The sequence below is a fragment of the Mesocricetus auratus genome, unplaced genomic scaffold (assembly GCF_017639785.1).
Source record: "Mesocricetus auratus isolate SY011 unplaced genomic scaffold, BCM_Maur_2.0 Super-Scaffold_6730, whole genome shotgun sequence".
Taxonomy (NCBI): domain Eukaryota; kingdom Metazoa; phylum Chordata; class Mammalia; order Rodentia; family Cricetidae; genus Mesocricetus; species Mesocricetus auratus.
The window spans coordinates 14,865,088-14,882,251 of NW_024429184.1; the positions used below are offsets into that span (position 1 = coordinate 14,865,088).

Genomic DNA, 17,164 nt, shown 5'->3' on the forward strand with positions numbered 1-17,164 from the left:
CCTTGGCTTCTGACTCATATATGTGCAGTCCTTTCTTTGACACCGCCTATGAGGAGCAGAGGGTACTATGCCAAGGCTACCTGAGGCCCTCTTAGCAAAGGTTCTGCTCTCCACCCCGGTTCTCTTGATAGTGGAACCCGTTAGGTTGAGAGAACAAGGATCTCTAGTACCACAGGCTGCCTGCCTGGCTCAGGGGGAACGAATACATTCGGAATATGTGGTCCTTTAAAACTGACAAACGTGCAAACACTGCCCACCCCATGTCAGCCATGAATCCTGTATAGTTCTGAGTGACCAGAAAAGCTTTAGGGGCAGAGTTTTCTCTGAATCTTGGAAGCTGCCCTGGCTGGTGAGAGCAGGTATCAGCCAGCACAGAGGGCCTAAGAGGTAGGACGAACCAAAGGCTAGCTCCCTAAACAGGCTTTGGTGAAAGCAGCTGGACAAAACCCAGCTTCAAGCTTAATTAAAAAAGAGTGCTTAATCCCTCCGACAAATGCAAATCACCCACAAAGGAGAACAGGAACCCCAGTAGCCAGGAAGACCCTCTGCCTTATAAACAAGCTCAGCTATGATCTGATACAATGACTATTGTCAGGGAGGGCTGTTTTTCCGTGTTTTTGTATCCTTTTCTTCGAATTTTCTTTTGCTACCTAATTTCATGCATCAGAGGTCAAAAGACAAAAGGTTGGGCTTGGTTCAGAGGCGGCAAACTCCCCACCACCAGGAGCGTGTGTCCAGAGGAGCGCTCAGAGGCCCTGTCTTGCCACACTGTCGGCAGGTCCTGCCTAACTCTCTTTTGTCACTTCATGGGGTACATGAATCTGTTCAAAGGCCATGTGAAATGAGATACCAAACTAGGAAAAACCCGCTCCCCTTTAAGTTCACCAAAGTGTTTCCCTCTCCTATTCTTTTTTGTATAAGAATTTGAACATTAAAAGAAAAACCCACCCAAGTCCTAAACTCATCACTGTAGGGCTAAATGTAACCGTGTATGTATATGGAGATATGTTTATATAGTAGATAGGAGTGCATATTGTTAATATAGAAGCTGAATGCGTGTTGCTTGATTTTTTTCTCCAGAAAATTGCCAGCACCTGTTATAAAACTCGTTTGAATGGAAATTATGGCAGCATTTTAGCACAAATAACTTGGGGTGATTATGTTAGTAGGAATTTTTATCCTTGAACCTCAAGTCTTTTCAGTGTCCCATCTTGGTTTCTTTGGTCTAGTGGGCTACTAGAGTTTCCTTGTGTAATAGGTACACTCCTGGATGTTCATAAAGAGAATGCCACATCATGACTTCTCAAATAGACACATTTTTTGATTTCTTCTATGTTTACAAGCTCCTCAAATTAACCTCATATTCCAAATGGCTTTCAGCTGACTGAAAATTTATTTGTTGAGATCTTTAGTTTTCTTCCTTTCAGATAATTGTTTTAGATTTGAATAATGCAGGGTCATAAAGCCCCTGTCCTCCACTACAAAGCAAAGCTGGGGCTGGGTTCAGGGCTCGTCCCACAGGCCTTTGGACACCAGCGTCGCTTCTGTTTTCCACCTTACTCCAGGCTGAGTTCTGGAAGCCACTACCAGCAAATTGCTGGCTAAATCGCCAAAACCAGGTATCCACTTAAACGCTGAAAGACTTTTAGAGCCGTTTTGTCTCAGGCACATCTTCAAGCCCAGACTTTACACTGCTTGTTCCAACCACCCCCATAAGGTATCTCCCCACAAGAAAATATGAAAACCAGTCCACGGCCCGCCCTGAAACATTGCAGATTCCCACTCCAGTCTTCAGGAATCCGCTCCATCCAGCTGTGGTCCCCTGCCATCGCTCAAGTTATTCCAGAGAAACAGAATGAAGTGAGAACATTAAGGGGCCTACTTGGGGTGAGCTTCACTTCCACTTAGCATTCTTGTCGACATTAAAAAGCAAAAGAATGGTTTAGCCTGGTGTTTTCACTTCGCTCCAAACTGCCTGGGAAGTGAGTGCCTTTATATTTCAATACTTCCTGGAATCAAATTGCATCACATTAATTTTTTATTAGTTTAAAACACATTGAATAAATGTAAGTCTGGGCTGGTATATGAATATTTAAAGCTCACATACAACACGAAGAAGGAAAACGAGTAGAGAGAGCAAAAGTCTCGTTTACAAATATTGACAGAAATAAAAATTCAGCCTTCTTTAGAAAAATATGATTTAGCACTGACAGTTTTGGTATTGCTACTTTTCAGAGAAAAAACGCAAACTAACTGATCACAGTTGTTTTCATTCAGAATCTCTGCAAATCTTTCAATGCCTTGCTTTGGATTCTTAGGTTATACTGACTTGCTGGGACATGCTGGCAAATTTTAAATACTGTTGATGGTTTTCCATATTCATATATTGCAAGTGGAACTCTAGGAGAGTAGATTTAATCTCAGAATTCTCTAAGAGTTGGAGTCAAGTCGGGTCTCTGTGCATACGTACACAGCATAAACACTTGACGTCTGCCATGTGTTCCTGTGCACTGGAAACCAATCGTGAAACTGAATTGAACTGCTGGATTTGAGCTGAAATGATCCCATCCCGACGACCCTGGTCTGCACTCTCTGAGGCTTCTCTCAATAATCTTTTTAATTAAAACAAGAAAAGCAGTAAAGAAAAACAATTGCGCTAGCCCACCATGAAGCATCAGTTCCCCGGAGCACGAAGCCCCATCACGTATTCCGTGCTACCGGTGTATTTCTAGACAGCGAGTGGCTGGCACATGGTACCTCAGCGAACCAGCAGCCAGAGTTCCAGAGCTCGAAGCCCCCTAGAAGCAGAGGAACTTAACAGCAGCAGAAATGGGTGTTTTGGATCAAGCCAGACCTAAAATACCGGTGTCCTTTCTTCACCTTGTGCCCCAACAAGTGAAGGTGCAGGACACAGTCCCTAAGCTTAAGGCAATGTTCCTGCTGATCTGGACTTTCCCTGTTGCCACAGTCTGGGCCTGGCATACGGCGCAGGGCGGGGCTGGGCTTTCCCGGCACCGCCAGTAGAAGGTGTAGTACCACGTGCGCGCTGCGCGGACTGGGACTCCTACGAGCCCAGCTTAGGCCGCCGAGTCTCGCTAACCTGGGGTCCGGACTTTAGGGCGGGGCCTCTCCCTAGCCTCCTGCCTACACAGCTGTTCCCATCCACCATCCTCGCCAGCTCCAGAGGGAAGACTAGGGCTAGAGTGGGTTCCGGTGACTACCTTCAGGGCTGGCCCAGCGGCAGCCAAGAATGCCCCAAACCCTCGCTAGCACCCCAAGATCTGGGGAGGGAGACCTCCGGGCCAGAACCGAATCTCAGTCTCTCCTCCTGGTGTTTCCGGGCTGAGTGGAAGAGCTCGAACTTGGCCCCATGCCTTGTCCGCCTCCGCCTCCCTTGACTCTAGCCTCCTGGCTGGGGGAGAGCTCACCGCGCGCTCGGCCGACCCCTTCTTTTCCTGTCACTCTCTGCTCTCGGTTTCTGCTTTCTCTTTCCTACACACTGCCGGAGCACGCAGAGTCCTGGGAGCCTCAGCACCAGCCCCTTTCCTGGGCCTCAATCTGCCTCTCCCCAGCCTCGCCTTGGCCATTCTGTCTTTCTCTATAGATTCTCCTCGCATTTCTTAGCCGGCCTAGCTAGCACGACTCTCTGCCTCTAAGTGCCGCCGCCCCCCCTCCTCCCCTAACCCCCGTCTCCATATCACTGCTTCGTGTAGCATTAAAAAAACACAGCATATGTTGCAGCAACATGGCTAGGGGGAAAAAAAAGCCTTATTCTGTTCTTAGAACATTTCCGGTCATTACGATTTGGTTTCCTCTCCAGGCGATGCCAGCACTGGCTCCACCGTGCAGGCCGTTGCTGCGGAGCCCGCTGTCTGTGTGCACGCGTGTGTTCAATAGTGGATACACCGACCTACGGTTGTAAACAGTGCGGGCACTCCGAGACGAAAGCTGAACACAGGTTTCTAGAGTTTTAGGCGAGGAAGTAGGTTGCATTCAGGGTCCCCGACACCTTTCTGCGCCTAAACTCCTCGCTTTCAGGCCCTTGTTCTCTCTCTGGGTCCGCAGCATCAGTTCCGTATCCTCCGAAGTGGTTTAGTTTGTCACCTGCTCCGCAGCGGGGAGCGGCCTGTACGCTCAACGCTGCTGGCAGGGGGTTTGAGGGAGTTGAAAGCACGCTACTCGTCGCAAGAAGACCTCAAGCCACAGTTGGCCGAGTGGGCAAAGGAACCGTGGTTAGGCCTGGGTACCGCGGAAGGGAATTCTGAATTGCGATACCAGCACCAGCACCGCAGGACCAGCGAGGTTGTGGTTTGCAACGGGCGCCCCCTCGGGAACGCACGTTTGTTCCGCACTGGTCCGAGGCGCACAGAGCGCAACGCCTCGTCTGGCCCAGGGTCTGCTATTTTTGGAGTCTGGCAAACCCGCCCTTCCGTGGTGTTTGGCCTAATGCTGGTTCCTAGCTAGATATAAACAAGAACGAAATAGTGGTCGGTGTGCCCTCCCTTAATCCCACAGCCCCCACGAAATCAAAATATACACCCCAAACTTATCAAATCGTCTCACAAATACTAAAGCCAACGCAGGAAAACAAGCCCCAAACCCTCATCCAAAATCATAGCTCATAAAAAAGAATCAAAATCGAATAAAACAAAATAAACACATTTACCAACGCATCACACACAAGGCACTTACAGATACATAGCCTATCAAAGCACTGCTCGGAGGAGAAACCTGGCAAGGAGACAGTCTACAAGGACAAACTCCAAAACCCACACAAAATCAAAGCAGGCAAGACAGATAACAATACCCACCCCGGAGCTAAACCTGCAAAAATCAGTTCCACAAAGAGAAAAAAGAAACAACAAGCAAAACGCAAGAAACAAAAGATTCATAGATAATGGAAACTCACAGGAAACAAACAACAAAACAAAACCCCTAAATAGGAAGAAAAGAAAAGCCTACAACTCCCGCCCCAGCCCAGGGTGAACTGTCAATTCCGAAAGGGCTTTTGATCTCCAGGCGCTGGCAAGGCCGCTCCTCCCCAGAGCTGCCTCCCGGCACCGGCGAGGCGGAAGGGCGGGAAGCGGGAGCGGAGGCCCGGAGACGGACGAGAGTCTTAAGCTCCAAAAATCAAACCGCGGAGTAGGGACCAGGACCCACAGGCTGCAGGGAGGAGGTGGCACGGGGGACTGAGCAGATCACTTGGTGTGAGGGCCGCCCGGGAATCCACTGCCACGTTTCCGATTGTGGCGAAATCTGCTCAATGGATTCGTGATGTCCGGTTCCCCCTAACCCCCTCCCCCCCATCCTCGAACTCTAGGCTCTTCCCCCCCTAGGTTGCAGCCCAGCCTCGTGACCACCCCTTAAAAAAATCAAACAAACACTCTCTGAGGACGATTCACTTTCTGAAACTGCCATTGTCCGGTGGGCCAGGAGTGCTCCCCCCGCCCTGGAGAACCTTCTCCTGCGACTACCCCGCCGGCGGGGCTCCATAGGCTTCCAGTGGCCAAGCGAGCAGCTCAGATAGATTCCAGGCTGGGGAGGGGACAGAATAGGGGTGGTTTGAGCTTGGGCTGCAGGGAGCGGGCTTAGATGAGCCACACCTCTGCCTAGTCCCTCCGCTTCTGATTTCACCTCTGGAATCAAGTCTGGGGACTCAGGGGATGCCACAAGGTCTCCTGGCCTGAGGGCAGTGGGATTTCATTTAGGGGCCTGGGTAAGGCGCCCAGAATTTTCGCTTGTTTTGGAACCTACTGAGATGGTTCTGTTTGGCCCGGGTGCTCCAAAACAGGTCCGGGTTTTATCAGCAGCCTTTCTGTTGAACCTCTGTGCTCTGGGCAGAAAGGGACGTGCTCTGGAGAGGAGATCTGGGAGCTGCTGACTGAGCGGAACCTGGGGAGTGTAGGGATCTGAAATTGCCCGAGAAGCAGAGCCCAGCAGACCTATGGAGGTTGCGAACGGGTTGGGGTGGGGTGGGGTAGTTGGGAACCTCGAGGGCGGGCGCCGCCCTAGGGGTGAATCCGAGGATGCTGGAACGTCCTCAGTTGTTGCTAGCACAGGGTTCAAAATCACCTGCTTGGCAGAATTGTTCTTTCTTTAAAATAAAAAAATCGGGCCTACTGGCATCCACAAAACAAGGTTTGCATGTAGAGAGAGCGCACAGGGCCGCGGCCCCCAGACGCAGGTTTGGAAGCAGGTGCGACCTGGTGGCTCCGGTTCAGCCTCAGTCTGCTCCTTCCCCTACGCGCGACTAACGCGGGACTCAGTCTGAATCATTCTTCCTTCCCTCCCCCCCAGTCCCCTATAAAAGTCCGAGGCGGCACCGAGGCGGCACTGCTGCTCTCCGGGCCTCTCGCACGCCTTCGGCCCGGCCCGGTCCGCCCCGTCTGGCACGCTGGGCAGGCCGCAAAGTCGACACCCTTTCCCGGCTCCTGGCCCGCGGTGCGGGGCGGTGCGACGGGGGCGCGGCGTGTCTGGGGACATCTTGTGATGTTGGCGAGAACAGGACATGATCTCACATGGCGAGAAGCTCTTTAGTTCCTTAATCATTTCACGGTGCCTTCGGACGCTTTTTTTCCACCTAAAACGTTTAGTTTCAGCTCAGTGATCAGCTACCCCAGCTCGGCGGGGGAGCGGAAGGCTTGAATTATTCCGACTTGTGAGCGGCCCGGCACCAAAAAAAAAAAAAAAAAAAAAAAAAAAAAAAAGAAAAAGAAAAAAGGGCACAAAAAAGTGGAACCCCCTCCCCCTTGTCCATTTCATCAAGTCTTGAAATATCAAAATGGATTTAGAGAAAAATTACCCGACTCCTCGGACCATCAGGACAGGTAGGACCACCGCGAAACGGGGTATCATTTATGTTAACTCTGGGACACATTTCCCTGGCCGCTAGTGCCCAAATAACGGAGAGGGGGTATGCGGAGTTTCCTCAGGGAAAGGCCTGTCGGTCAACGTGTATTTGTAGGGCTTTCACTAGTCCAGGTGTCTTCAAGGAGACCTGTTTTATTTGGTTTTTGTTTGTTTCTGCTTGTTGCTCGTTTGGTGTCAATCTGGAGGTGAGCAAGTTTGGGTCTCTGTGTTTGCCTAAGAGGCTCAATGTGCTCACGAGCAGGAATGAGTTTGTATGCTCCTAAGTAAGTGTTTTGTTTGAGTTTGTGTGCCTTCTTGTGTCTTAACAAGCTTGTTACCTTGCCTTGGATGTATTAGTTAGTGTATGTGTATGAGTTGGTGTTTGTGTGTGTGTGTGTTCTTTTGAAACCTCCAAAACGAGTGTCTGTGCAAAGATCTCATAATATAATTTTGATAAGCATCTCACTCATTGTACACCTATTGCTTTGAGGGTCTGTTCACCTCTCATATCCCAAGAGACTTTGGAAGTAAGGAAGACCCCTCTGTTTTTGGATGTCAACAGCTGTCCAATGTGTACATGCCAGTACACATGAAACTGCTTGTCTCCAGGCACAGACATGGCTCTGGGGCCTACTAGGGTTACAGTACGCAAACCATGTGCTGCCAGGCCCACGCCATATTTTATTGAGAGAATCACAGGTGAAGTGAATTTAGGGTCCCTAGGCCCCCACTGTGCACTGTGCACTGTTTCGTCCTCGGGGTACTATTGAATTTAGCTTTTGTATGTATACAAGGGTCTCCTGTGACAGGCACAGCTTTGGTGGGTGAGAACAGTCAGTTTGTTACTGATGACATTTTGACACTTACCCCTCCCCCCAATCACCTAGACTAGTCTCTGACATTATATGTGTCTATGTGTCACACTGTATGCTCAGGTTTTGTTTTATGGGTGCTGTTCCAATGGAGGAGAGCTCATGTGGGTGTATATATCTGCCCAGCCTGGTCATTTAGCTGGGGTCACTGTGTGTGTGCGTAGGTCTTCTTGGCACAGTGCCCTTGTGTCTCTCAGAGACCGGGGCACTGGGTAGCAGAGTATGTTTACAACTGAGAAGATGTGGCAGAGCAGAAGGCCTCTGTCTATCCTAAGGCATAACCTGACACCCCCTTTTCTTATTAGGCCTTTGTGCCAACGTGTACACGAGTACTCTGAACGATGGCAAGAAACCCACTCCTCTCAACCCTGGGTCACCTGTGAGACACCAGTTCTACTCTAGCTTTTGATAAAAAGTCAAAGAGCAGAGAGGAGGAAACCTAGATCCCAACCCAGGATGACTTTGTGGCACAACTACGGGTCCAGAAAAGCCAGGATAGAAGAGCGTGAGGCCAGGGGCTACAAGAGATTGCTGTGATGAGCTCCCATGCAGAAACCTGGATCTCCACTCCCTTTCCATCCTTAATTCCCAGACAACCTTCCCTTCTTCAAGAGGCTGGATGCCCAAGGGTGCCTGTGCCTGGGCTGTTTATTGTTGGAAATGGGTTGGATGTATGAGAGTCGAGGGGTCTGAGGGGCTGTCCCTCTCGACAAGCTGTCTACTACGGGAATGTAATTCATGGCGGTCGATGGGCTCTTTGATTAGTTCAATCGCCTGAATAATCGTTTAATCAATAAAGCATTTCACTCTTCTGTGCCATTAGCCTGGGTGGGGTTTGTGTGTGGGGAATCCTAGAGGGGTTTGCAGCTTCAAATCCTAAAAGCCACGCCCCTTACTGATGGGTTAGGGCAAAAGTCACCTGCTTGGAAAGGCGTAGCAGCTCAGGTCAGAACACACTTTTGCTTCCAAGTCCTGAGACCCAGTCTAGGGAAGGGAGAGAGGGTGAGGACCGCGGGTCTATCCAGGCACTCAAAGGCTGTCTTGGTCTACTTTCTGCCCTCAACTTCTGGGCCTTTCGTGGGTCACAAAACTGTCCTTCCTTCCTCAGAATCATGCAGCATTCCTTCTCCAAAACTCAGTTTCCTTGTTTGTGGTGTCTTTATAGCTGAAAGCCCAATATTAAGCAAGGGCAGCACACAGCAGGGAGCCACTTAAGCAGTTTCTCCCTTCCTTGGAAAAGAGGAGGTCCAGAGGGCAGGAACTTATCATGCTCATCAAACAGGACTAGGTCTAGAAGCAGGAAAAAGAATAACACTTCCTGTGCACGGGACAGCATCTCACAAAACTCTGGGGAACAGGGAACAGGCACAAGAAGCTGAGGTCTTAGGAGAAAGGACTACTGAATCATAAGTCTTAGGAGAGAGACTGTCCTGGTGCTCCAGCCTGCAAGGGCAGGCTGGTGGGGGTAACCAGCCCCGGCACAGGAGGTGTGCACTCCTTGAAAGACTTGGTTTAATTCTCTCCTCCCCAGTGATTCCTGTATCATAACCCAGGCCAAGGAGGGCAGAATCTTGACCCACGTTCAGGAATTAGGCAGACATCTCTATGCCCCATTTGCTGTGCAATCACAGACCAGTTGCTTTTCCTCTTTGATACTTTTTCAAACTAAAGGCTAAAAAGAACGGCAGTGGCCAGGCATCTCCGATCCTTCCCAACTGAAAGACCTTGCTTTATTGGAAGAAAGAACAGGCAAATGGGCTGGAATTGAACTGCAAGAGTCAATCTCAGGCCAGAACTCCATGGCAGCACCAGTATCCCAAAGGCTTGGCTCTTCTGTAAACTGGAGGGAGTGTTGGGGAGCTGGGCAAGAAGAAGTGGGGGTGGGGATGAGGGTGGTGTAAAGCATCCAAGTACAGAGGGAGGTAGACAGACACCCCCTCTCCAAAGGTGTTCCAAGTTCCGAAACATTCTCAGAATTGTCATTCTTCAAACAGGCAAAACTTTTCAAAGCGATTCAATGGAAATAAGTTGTTTTGTGCCCTCCCCCATAGTGGTTCTGTTTATAGGTTTATGCCATTGCCATTAGTGCTCTGCTAGTCCTTCCTGGACCCAGGCTGCAGACGGAGGCAAGAGCGAGGCATGGAAGCACATCTATGTTAGGGAATAGCTGTGTGATCTCAGACTGGTTATCCAACCTCTCTGGGCCACTGTTTGGCAGCTTGTAAGGATGGACTGGGTGGTCATATCAGGACTCTTCACTTCTTTGGGGATTTGAAGGTCTCCGAGCTCAGGCACTCCAGGAACGACAAGAACAACCACTCACAAGGAAATTTCCTCTGACCTAGGATCACTAAGTGTAGGGAGGGGCTACCTTCCTTCGTTGGTTAGGCTGGGTCTCACAGAGGGGAACGCACCCAGAGCTGAGCAACACTGACTGTGTGAAAGGGGGAGTTCCGGCTGTTCCTTCTGGAATGGTATCTACAGTTTCCCCCTGCCCTCAGAGTACCCTGGGCATTCTGTCCAAACAACACGGGACAACTGGCTCCTCAGGCAATGTCCAGGTGAATTATTTGGTTTGACACCACCTCCCCTTCCAGTCTCCAGCCTTCCTTCTTTCCCAGACTTTCTCAGACAAGTTGTATTCTGTCTTTTACCCCTCAGGTTCCACATCTGTAAAATGGGAAAAACATTGCTCCAGAATTCTGTTAGTTTTAAGATCCTAGATCTGGGTTTGGAAGCTCAAGGGGCCTGAGTTATCATTGACTGCTTTTTGGGTGCATCCTGTACTCTTGAATTTGCTAGAGGGAATTAACTGTCTTGGAACTGAATTATTGTGGTATCAGATCCATCAGGAGCTACAGGAAAAAGCCAATGGACCCCTATGCCACCACAGCCATTTTCCTATTGTGACCTCCCTGCCCTAAGGCAGAGGTGGATGTGGGGGGCAAATATGTGGACTTGGAGGGGTTCCGGACAATGGAGAGAGAAAGCTACCACCCCACCACCTTGTATACCACAACCTTCTGAGTCCCCAGAGACTGGCCTAGGCCGTTTTCCTGCAGCTGTGCCCCAGTGGGGGGAGGGATTGTGTCAGCCAGGGGAAACTTGTCTGCTTGTCCTGAGCAGCTGTGACCAAGACAGCTGTAGAGAGTGGACCCAAGACCTGACCTAGTATAGAGATGTTAGACATGGAACAAGGAGAAAAGAATGAAAATGAGGGAAAATTCAGGCAGAAAGTAAATAGAGAAAATGGCCCAAGGGTCCTCCAAAAATCCAGCTGAGCTCTGTTTCCTCTGTGCTATGACTGAAGCAGACATCTCAGTGTTCTTGTTCTGGTGGCTTTATGTCTAATACCAGAGGACAATGACTTATTATTCAAAGGAGTGAGTGTTTAGTCTACTCCCACAACTGCTGGGGCAAGGGGAAGCTCATTGTCTGGGCTGAGTTGGGTCTTAGCACTCTAGAGGGCTCACAGAACTATAGCTACCTGGGTGAAGACACTTCTTTTTTTTTTTTTTTAAGTTAAGCTGCTTTGCAGCTGAGAGCCTTACACTCCCGAGAAACTGAGGTGTGGGCTAGCTAAAGAACTTTGCTGGATCAAGAGAATTCCTCTGGAAGTCTGTCCATTTTTGTCTTAAAATCAGAAACTCTGATGAGGGAAGGTCAGAGTTTCCTGGCCGCTGGGCACTGCAGCGTTTGTAACCCTTGGTGCCACACTGCCAGGCTCTTGTAAACACAGCCGCTGGCTTCGGGTGCTCTCATTAGCTCTGGATGCAGTGAGTGCCTTCGCTTCAAAGGAGGCCTTGCACTAGATGCGGAAACCGGCTGTTGACAGAAGCGTTGAGCTGAGAGTATCACCAGCTCCCAAGGGACCTGTCAGCCCCTGGACTGAGGCTGCAAAAAGCGACCTATGGCTCTGTTGCTTGAGACAACCTGGTCCAAGCTTTAGAGACTCGACAATTCCTGGTAATGTTAAAGCAGTATTTCCCCAACTCTGAGTTTGATTAATGCAGCACCGGGGCATGTGTGGATAGGAGAATGAGAAGGAAGGCTACCTAGGAAACGGCCGTCGCTTAGTAGATTCTTGATAAATTTAGGAAACGTTTCCATTGGAAGGAACCAGCATCAAAGTCTCCCTTCACTAAATTCTACCCATTTTACAGAGCAGCAAAGTGAGTCTGAAGCGGCAGGTACACACGCGTAAATCTGCCATCTAGACTGAAAGCCGACTCTCTATTGCGTTGCACGTCTTCTTGCAACGTTTGTAGGTGTTTTCTGCCCGACCTCCACTCCTATTTCTGGAGACTTCTCTCTCCCATCCCCACCCTTCGTGCCCTGTCCCGGTTGCCTCAGTCTCTGAGCGCACCCCGGAATCCCAACAGCAGGCAGAAGGGTTGGCTCTGTGGGACCAAGAGCCGGGCTCTGCAGACATGGCGTGGGCCCTGTCTCTCTCTCCGCCTTATCCGTCCCCGACCCACTAGGCCTTCTCCCCACGCGTTTGTCAATGAACGTGGCGCCGCCGCTTGGGCCCCGCCCCCCATTCTCTCCCATTGCCCAGGTACCGGCTAATCAGGCGGAGCCCGTGAGTTGCTTAGCCAATAGGGCAGTATTTCGGGCTAGGGCCGGATGCCCCGGTTCTGATTGGCTTGATGGGGCGTGATTGGCAGGTGAGCTCCCGCCCCGCCCCCGCCCGGAGGGAGGCTGAGCCCCGGGCGGCGCTGTCCACACGCAGCGGGTCCTGAAAGCGGCTCCGGGGCGGCGCGGTGGCGCACTGTGCGCGCCGAGCAGGCGGAGGGCTAGCGCCGGCGGCGGCGGCGGCGGCAGCGCGGACATTAGAGCCGGCAGGGGTTTCATCTCAGCACCGACAGCCCTGGCGGCCCCGGCGGCCCCGGCGGCAGGGACCCGCATCCTCTGCTGCGCCCCTCGCTCACCGCTGGGCAGACGCGGCGGCTGTCCCGGAAGAGGCAAGCCGGGGACAGTCCACCCGCATCCCCGAGAGCGGGCAGCGGGGAGCCAAGAGTTGGCAGCGTGAGGCACGGCCGGGAGCGAAGGGGCCGGGAGCCTCGGGGCCCGCGGGAACTTTGAAGGCGGCGCGTCCCGGGCTTCGAGGGCTGCAGTTCCGGGGCGCTCCGGGCGCCCAGCCTCAGCAGCTACAGCATCTCCGCGTCTGCCGCGGCCCCTGCGCGGCCGGAGAGGGAGTTCTCCGCAACTTCGTCGGAGACGTCGGAGAGCCGGCAGGAGAGAGGTGCAGGGGCTCGTCCCGCCCCAGAGACAAGGAGCAGCGGGAGACAGGAAGGCTCTGGCGGAGGCCGAGGGGTGGACAGTCGCTCGAAGCAGCGAGACGGAAGCAGCCTGGCAGCCCGCGGGCCTCGCTGCCCCGGAGTGAGACGAAGGGCCGTGTGCTCGCGGCCTCTTGCACGCTTCTGCTCCGTCGCCGAGCGCCGCTAGCAGTCCCGGAGGCGGGCCCCTGCGCTATGCCCTCGACGCCGCGGGCTCCTGGGCCTCTGCTTCTAGGGTGTGGGCCGGGAGCCGCCGTCTGAGCCCGTCAGGGAGCGAAGCCAGCTGCAGTTGGGCGCCCGCTCCCAGACCAACTGGCTGAGCACCATTTCCCGCCTCTCGGCTCAGCTCTCCGCGACCTTCCGCAGGAGGCTTGGAGAGGGACTCCCGCACCGCTGCAGAGGTGTTTTTTGAGTACAGCTCACATAGTGCCTGCCTCCCTGAGCAGCCCTTTGGCGCCGAGAGGCAGCGGCGTGGGCCGACCTGCAGTCTGGAGCGCCCCGATGGAAATACACTGTAAGCACGACCCGTTTGCATCCATGCATAGTAAGTAGGCGGCGAGCTCGCTTCTCTCACTCTCCGACCGGGGTCGGGTTGGGGGTGCTGGACTGCGGGGCAGGTAATAAGTTCTGGAAGGCTCGGGATCTCTGTAGCTGCGTAGATAACTTTGCAAAGTGCAAGGCTTTCAGACTGAGGGCGCGGAGCGCGTTTGGCCGCCAAGGCCAAAGCGCCTGGTCTGTAAATCCCGCCTCCAGCAACAAGGTATTGTAGGCATCGAGCTGCAGCCTTTCTGGATCTCCAGCAGCTAATTCTCAGAACCCTGGTTCATACTCATAGAAGGCTCGGAAGTGGGCCAATTGAAAGGCAGGAAGTTCTAACAGGGGTCAACGAGAGTCTCAGACTGTGCCCAACACCCCAACTCTGTTGGCGCCCTTTTCAGCCATGGGACTGACCAAGATTGACGCTTAGAATGAAAAGTGGGGTCCCGATCAGTCCCTGTATATGTGAATAAAAGAAGCGAGAGTTAAGAAAGTGCACCTGGTCTAGGGTTCCAAACGTGTCCTGGGGTCGAGGAGAAGGGATTTAAAAAAATCAACGAAGTCCGTGTCCCTAAGCTACACTTCATTTTAGACGTCGGCCAGTACAGACTGAGACCTCTAAAGACACCATTGAGTCGTTCTCTGTAGGGTGACTGCTGCCTTGAGATGGATTCTCTCCTAGAAAGAAAGGGAGGAGAGAAAGAAAGGAAGAGAGAGAGAGAGAGAGAGAGAGAGAGAGAGAGAGAGAGAGAGAGAGAGAGAGAGAGAGAGAGAGAGAGAGAGAGAGAGAGAGAGAACTAATTAGTTATAGGCAGGCGAGCCTGCCTTCTAAAAGCCTGTGCGGTGTAAGAGACCGGCAGGGTCATTTCGGGCACCGGCAGGGCCCTGCTGCCTGACCCGCAGGGTTTCTGCCAGTTCACCCATTAACACAGCCTCCTGTGAGATGAGCGCTCTTCTCACGGTGAGTTAACTCTGGATTAGATTCGGAGATTTCAAGGAAATTCCAAGTGGAACGAATCGCGTTTCCCTTCTGTTGACTGTAGAATCGGCCAGGGGAAGGCGTCAGGCTTTGGCAGACTGCACTCGGGTGCCCAGCTCGGGTCTCCGTGGACTGCAAATCGCGGAGTAACTCCGTGGCTAGCAGCGGACTCCAAGCTCACTTAACCTCAACCAGCCGGGACCCCGCTACTCTAGCCGTGGGTCCCCTATTTAACAAAGGCAGCAGAGACCCGGCTAGAGAGAAGGCAAGCTGGGACAAGAATCTTCGTGTCTTCCAGGAAGGGCCCAGTGGCCTGGAGGCAGGGGAAGGTAGCTTCTCTTTGTGTCAATATCCCAGTCGGAGGTAATCCTCCCAAGCGGCAACAGGATTTCGCATAGAGAAGCGGCTTGCTCTGGTCATAGTTCCAACGATTCCTCTCCATTTGGAGACTGGGTTTGAGCAATTTCCAGTCTACCACGGCTCCAACGTCTTCCATATCATTTTCCTACACAAACTGGCTCTGGAGCCTCTCTGCTCTTCCTCAGAGCAAACCTATAAATAAACGAGTTGGGGGCAACGCTCTGAGAGGGGGCCAGCTTGGCTCAGCCAAGAAGCAACTGGGAGACACGATGGGTAGGGTTGGCTCCCGAGCCTCGTTCCTTACTGGCATAAATCCAAAGGCCCACACTGTCTCTCGCTGTCCAGAGTTCTGCTGCCCAGAGGTCATGTCCAAGCCCTTAGGGAGACAGCATCAGACTTGGTAGTCTTCCGGTGTGCATCCGTGTGGAGAAGCAGCTCCTTCCAGGTTTAGGTTAACCAACTGCTAATGTCTAAGCCTTCCTGCCGGGCCTTCAATCTGCCCCCTCCTCGGGAAGTGCTCCCTCCTCCCATTCTCCATCTCCCTGGCAGCACAGAGGGGGCTGGGCCAGCCTAGCTTCCAGAGCTAGTGGAAGCCCTTGGCTTCTTTGGAAAGACCTTTAGTTCTTGTGCCCAAAGCCGTTTGTTTGCACAATGTAGTCTGTCTCTGGGTCCCAATTTGCTGGTGATGGGGGCAGAGAAAATAGCTTCTGTTAGGGGGCTGGTGTAGTAGTGCCCTTCACTTCATCTTTATTTCTGGCTCTGGTCAGTTTTTCCTTGTTACCTCCATTCTTCCCCCCAGCCCACCCCAACCAGTTTTGCACAGGACAGCTTCTGTTGGCCGGGACAGGCACTGCTGCATCGTGGACTTCTGAGTTCAGTGGTACCCCACATGCTACTCCGGTTTCCTTAAGCACACTGGCACAATGACATTCCCTCAGATGTTTCCTTCCCCCAAGCATTTTACCAGTTAGTTACAAAGTACTTTTTGTGGCCGATGGCACACTCGAGTGTGACCCAAACCTTCAGTTACCTCCACTTTACAGAACATGATACTGAGGCTGGAGAAGTAAAAGGACTGTCAGAAATCGGCTGCAGCTGGTTCTTGGGAATAGAGGCATAACTTTAGGCTTTGGAGAATTAAAGGAATGGGGAAAAGAGAAGGACTGGATTCCAGAGAGGTCAGCGGGACTGTTGGCATGTACACATATGCAAGGCTCTACTTCTGTGTCATTCAACTATGCCTGTACTCACTGCATGGCTGTGATGTGAAGCAGCACCTGGTGCCCCATTCTCTGTGGCCCTGTCCACATGTCTATGTGTGCCCTTCCTGTGGCCCTGTCCACATGTCTATGTGTGCCCTTCCTGTGGCCCTGTCCACATGTCTATGTGTGCCCTCCCTTCGGCTCCAGCTTTTAGGAAGAATTCCAATGATCCGGGCTCTTGTAGTGCAGTCTTCAGCAACAGCAGATAGCTCCTTTCTAATTATTTGTGCCTAGCCATGGTTTTGGGGGGTGTGGGCAGTGCCCTATGTGGGCAATATGTCCTTAACATGGTCTAAGGGCCATCTGAGGAATCCAGTTCCTTCCAGAGCAGAGGCACAAAGGTCTTAGGATCACCCACAATTCCATGGTTCTATCAGCCTTCAAACCCTGCCCTTCCAGGTGGGGCTGTATCTGTGTGTTTGTTCCCCAGTTTTTACTAATTTGTTTGCATCGCTTCTGTGCCAGTCTCTAAATTCTGCTCCCCTTAGGGATGGTAGCTGAGTTCATATCTTAGCCCAGTGCCCTCCCGGCAGACGAGCCCTCACCTAGCCGGAATCCACAGTTGAACTTGGGACTTGAATCTTCAAGGAGATGGAGCGAGATCTGAGCGGGAGGGAGAGGACCCAGATTCCCACCCATAGAGCTCTGTCTTCTGGAATCCCTTCCATTTGTTAGTCTATTTAGACTTCCTTTTCCTCCCTCCTCCCTCTGGCTGCTATGACTTTGTGTCCTCTCTAGCCTTCCCTTCTTTGCCCATTGTCTCACCCCTCCCCTCCTCTCTATGGTACAGAGTAGAGAGACAGACTCTACAGTGTCTACATCCTTTGCGCCCGCCTCTCTTTCCCTTGTTCTTCCTCTCCCTCCCTCAGACTTTGGACTCCCCTGCTTACCAGCCCAGATCAGTGCCTTTCCTGAGGCCTGTCATAAAGTGCTCTGTTGGGCAGACTCATGAAGGAGGCAAGAGGACCAAGAGGGTCTGTGGGCCTGTCCAGAAAGTTAAGAAAAGTAAGAGTCACCCTGTCAAGT

At 52.1% G+C, this 17,164-nt stretch overlaps 1 protein-coding gene across 3 annotated transcripts in view; it reads left to right on the forward strand.

The window, feature by feature from the left end:
• Positions 1 to 6,343: 6,343 nt before the first annotated feature.
• Positions 6,344 to 17,164, forward strand: part of Pax5 (paired box 5) — a 184,965-nt gene continuing 174,144 nt past the window's right edge. The window contains exon 1 of one of the 3 annotated variants that reach the window (XM_021232295.2): positions 6,344 to 6,827. In XM_021232295.2, the coding sequence (XP_021087954.1) occupies positions 6,782 to 6,827 (46 nt within the window). In that variant the 5' untranslated portion in view covers positions 6,344 to 6,781. Of the gene's footprint in view, positions 6,828 to 12,341; positions 13,545 to 17,164 lie in introns of those variants that run through there. The other 2 variants (XM_021232297.2, XM_005078758.3) reach the window with 2 other exon arrangements.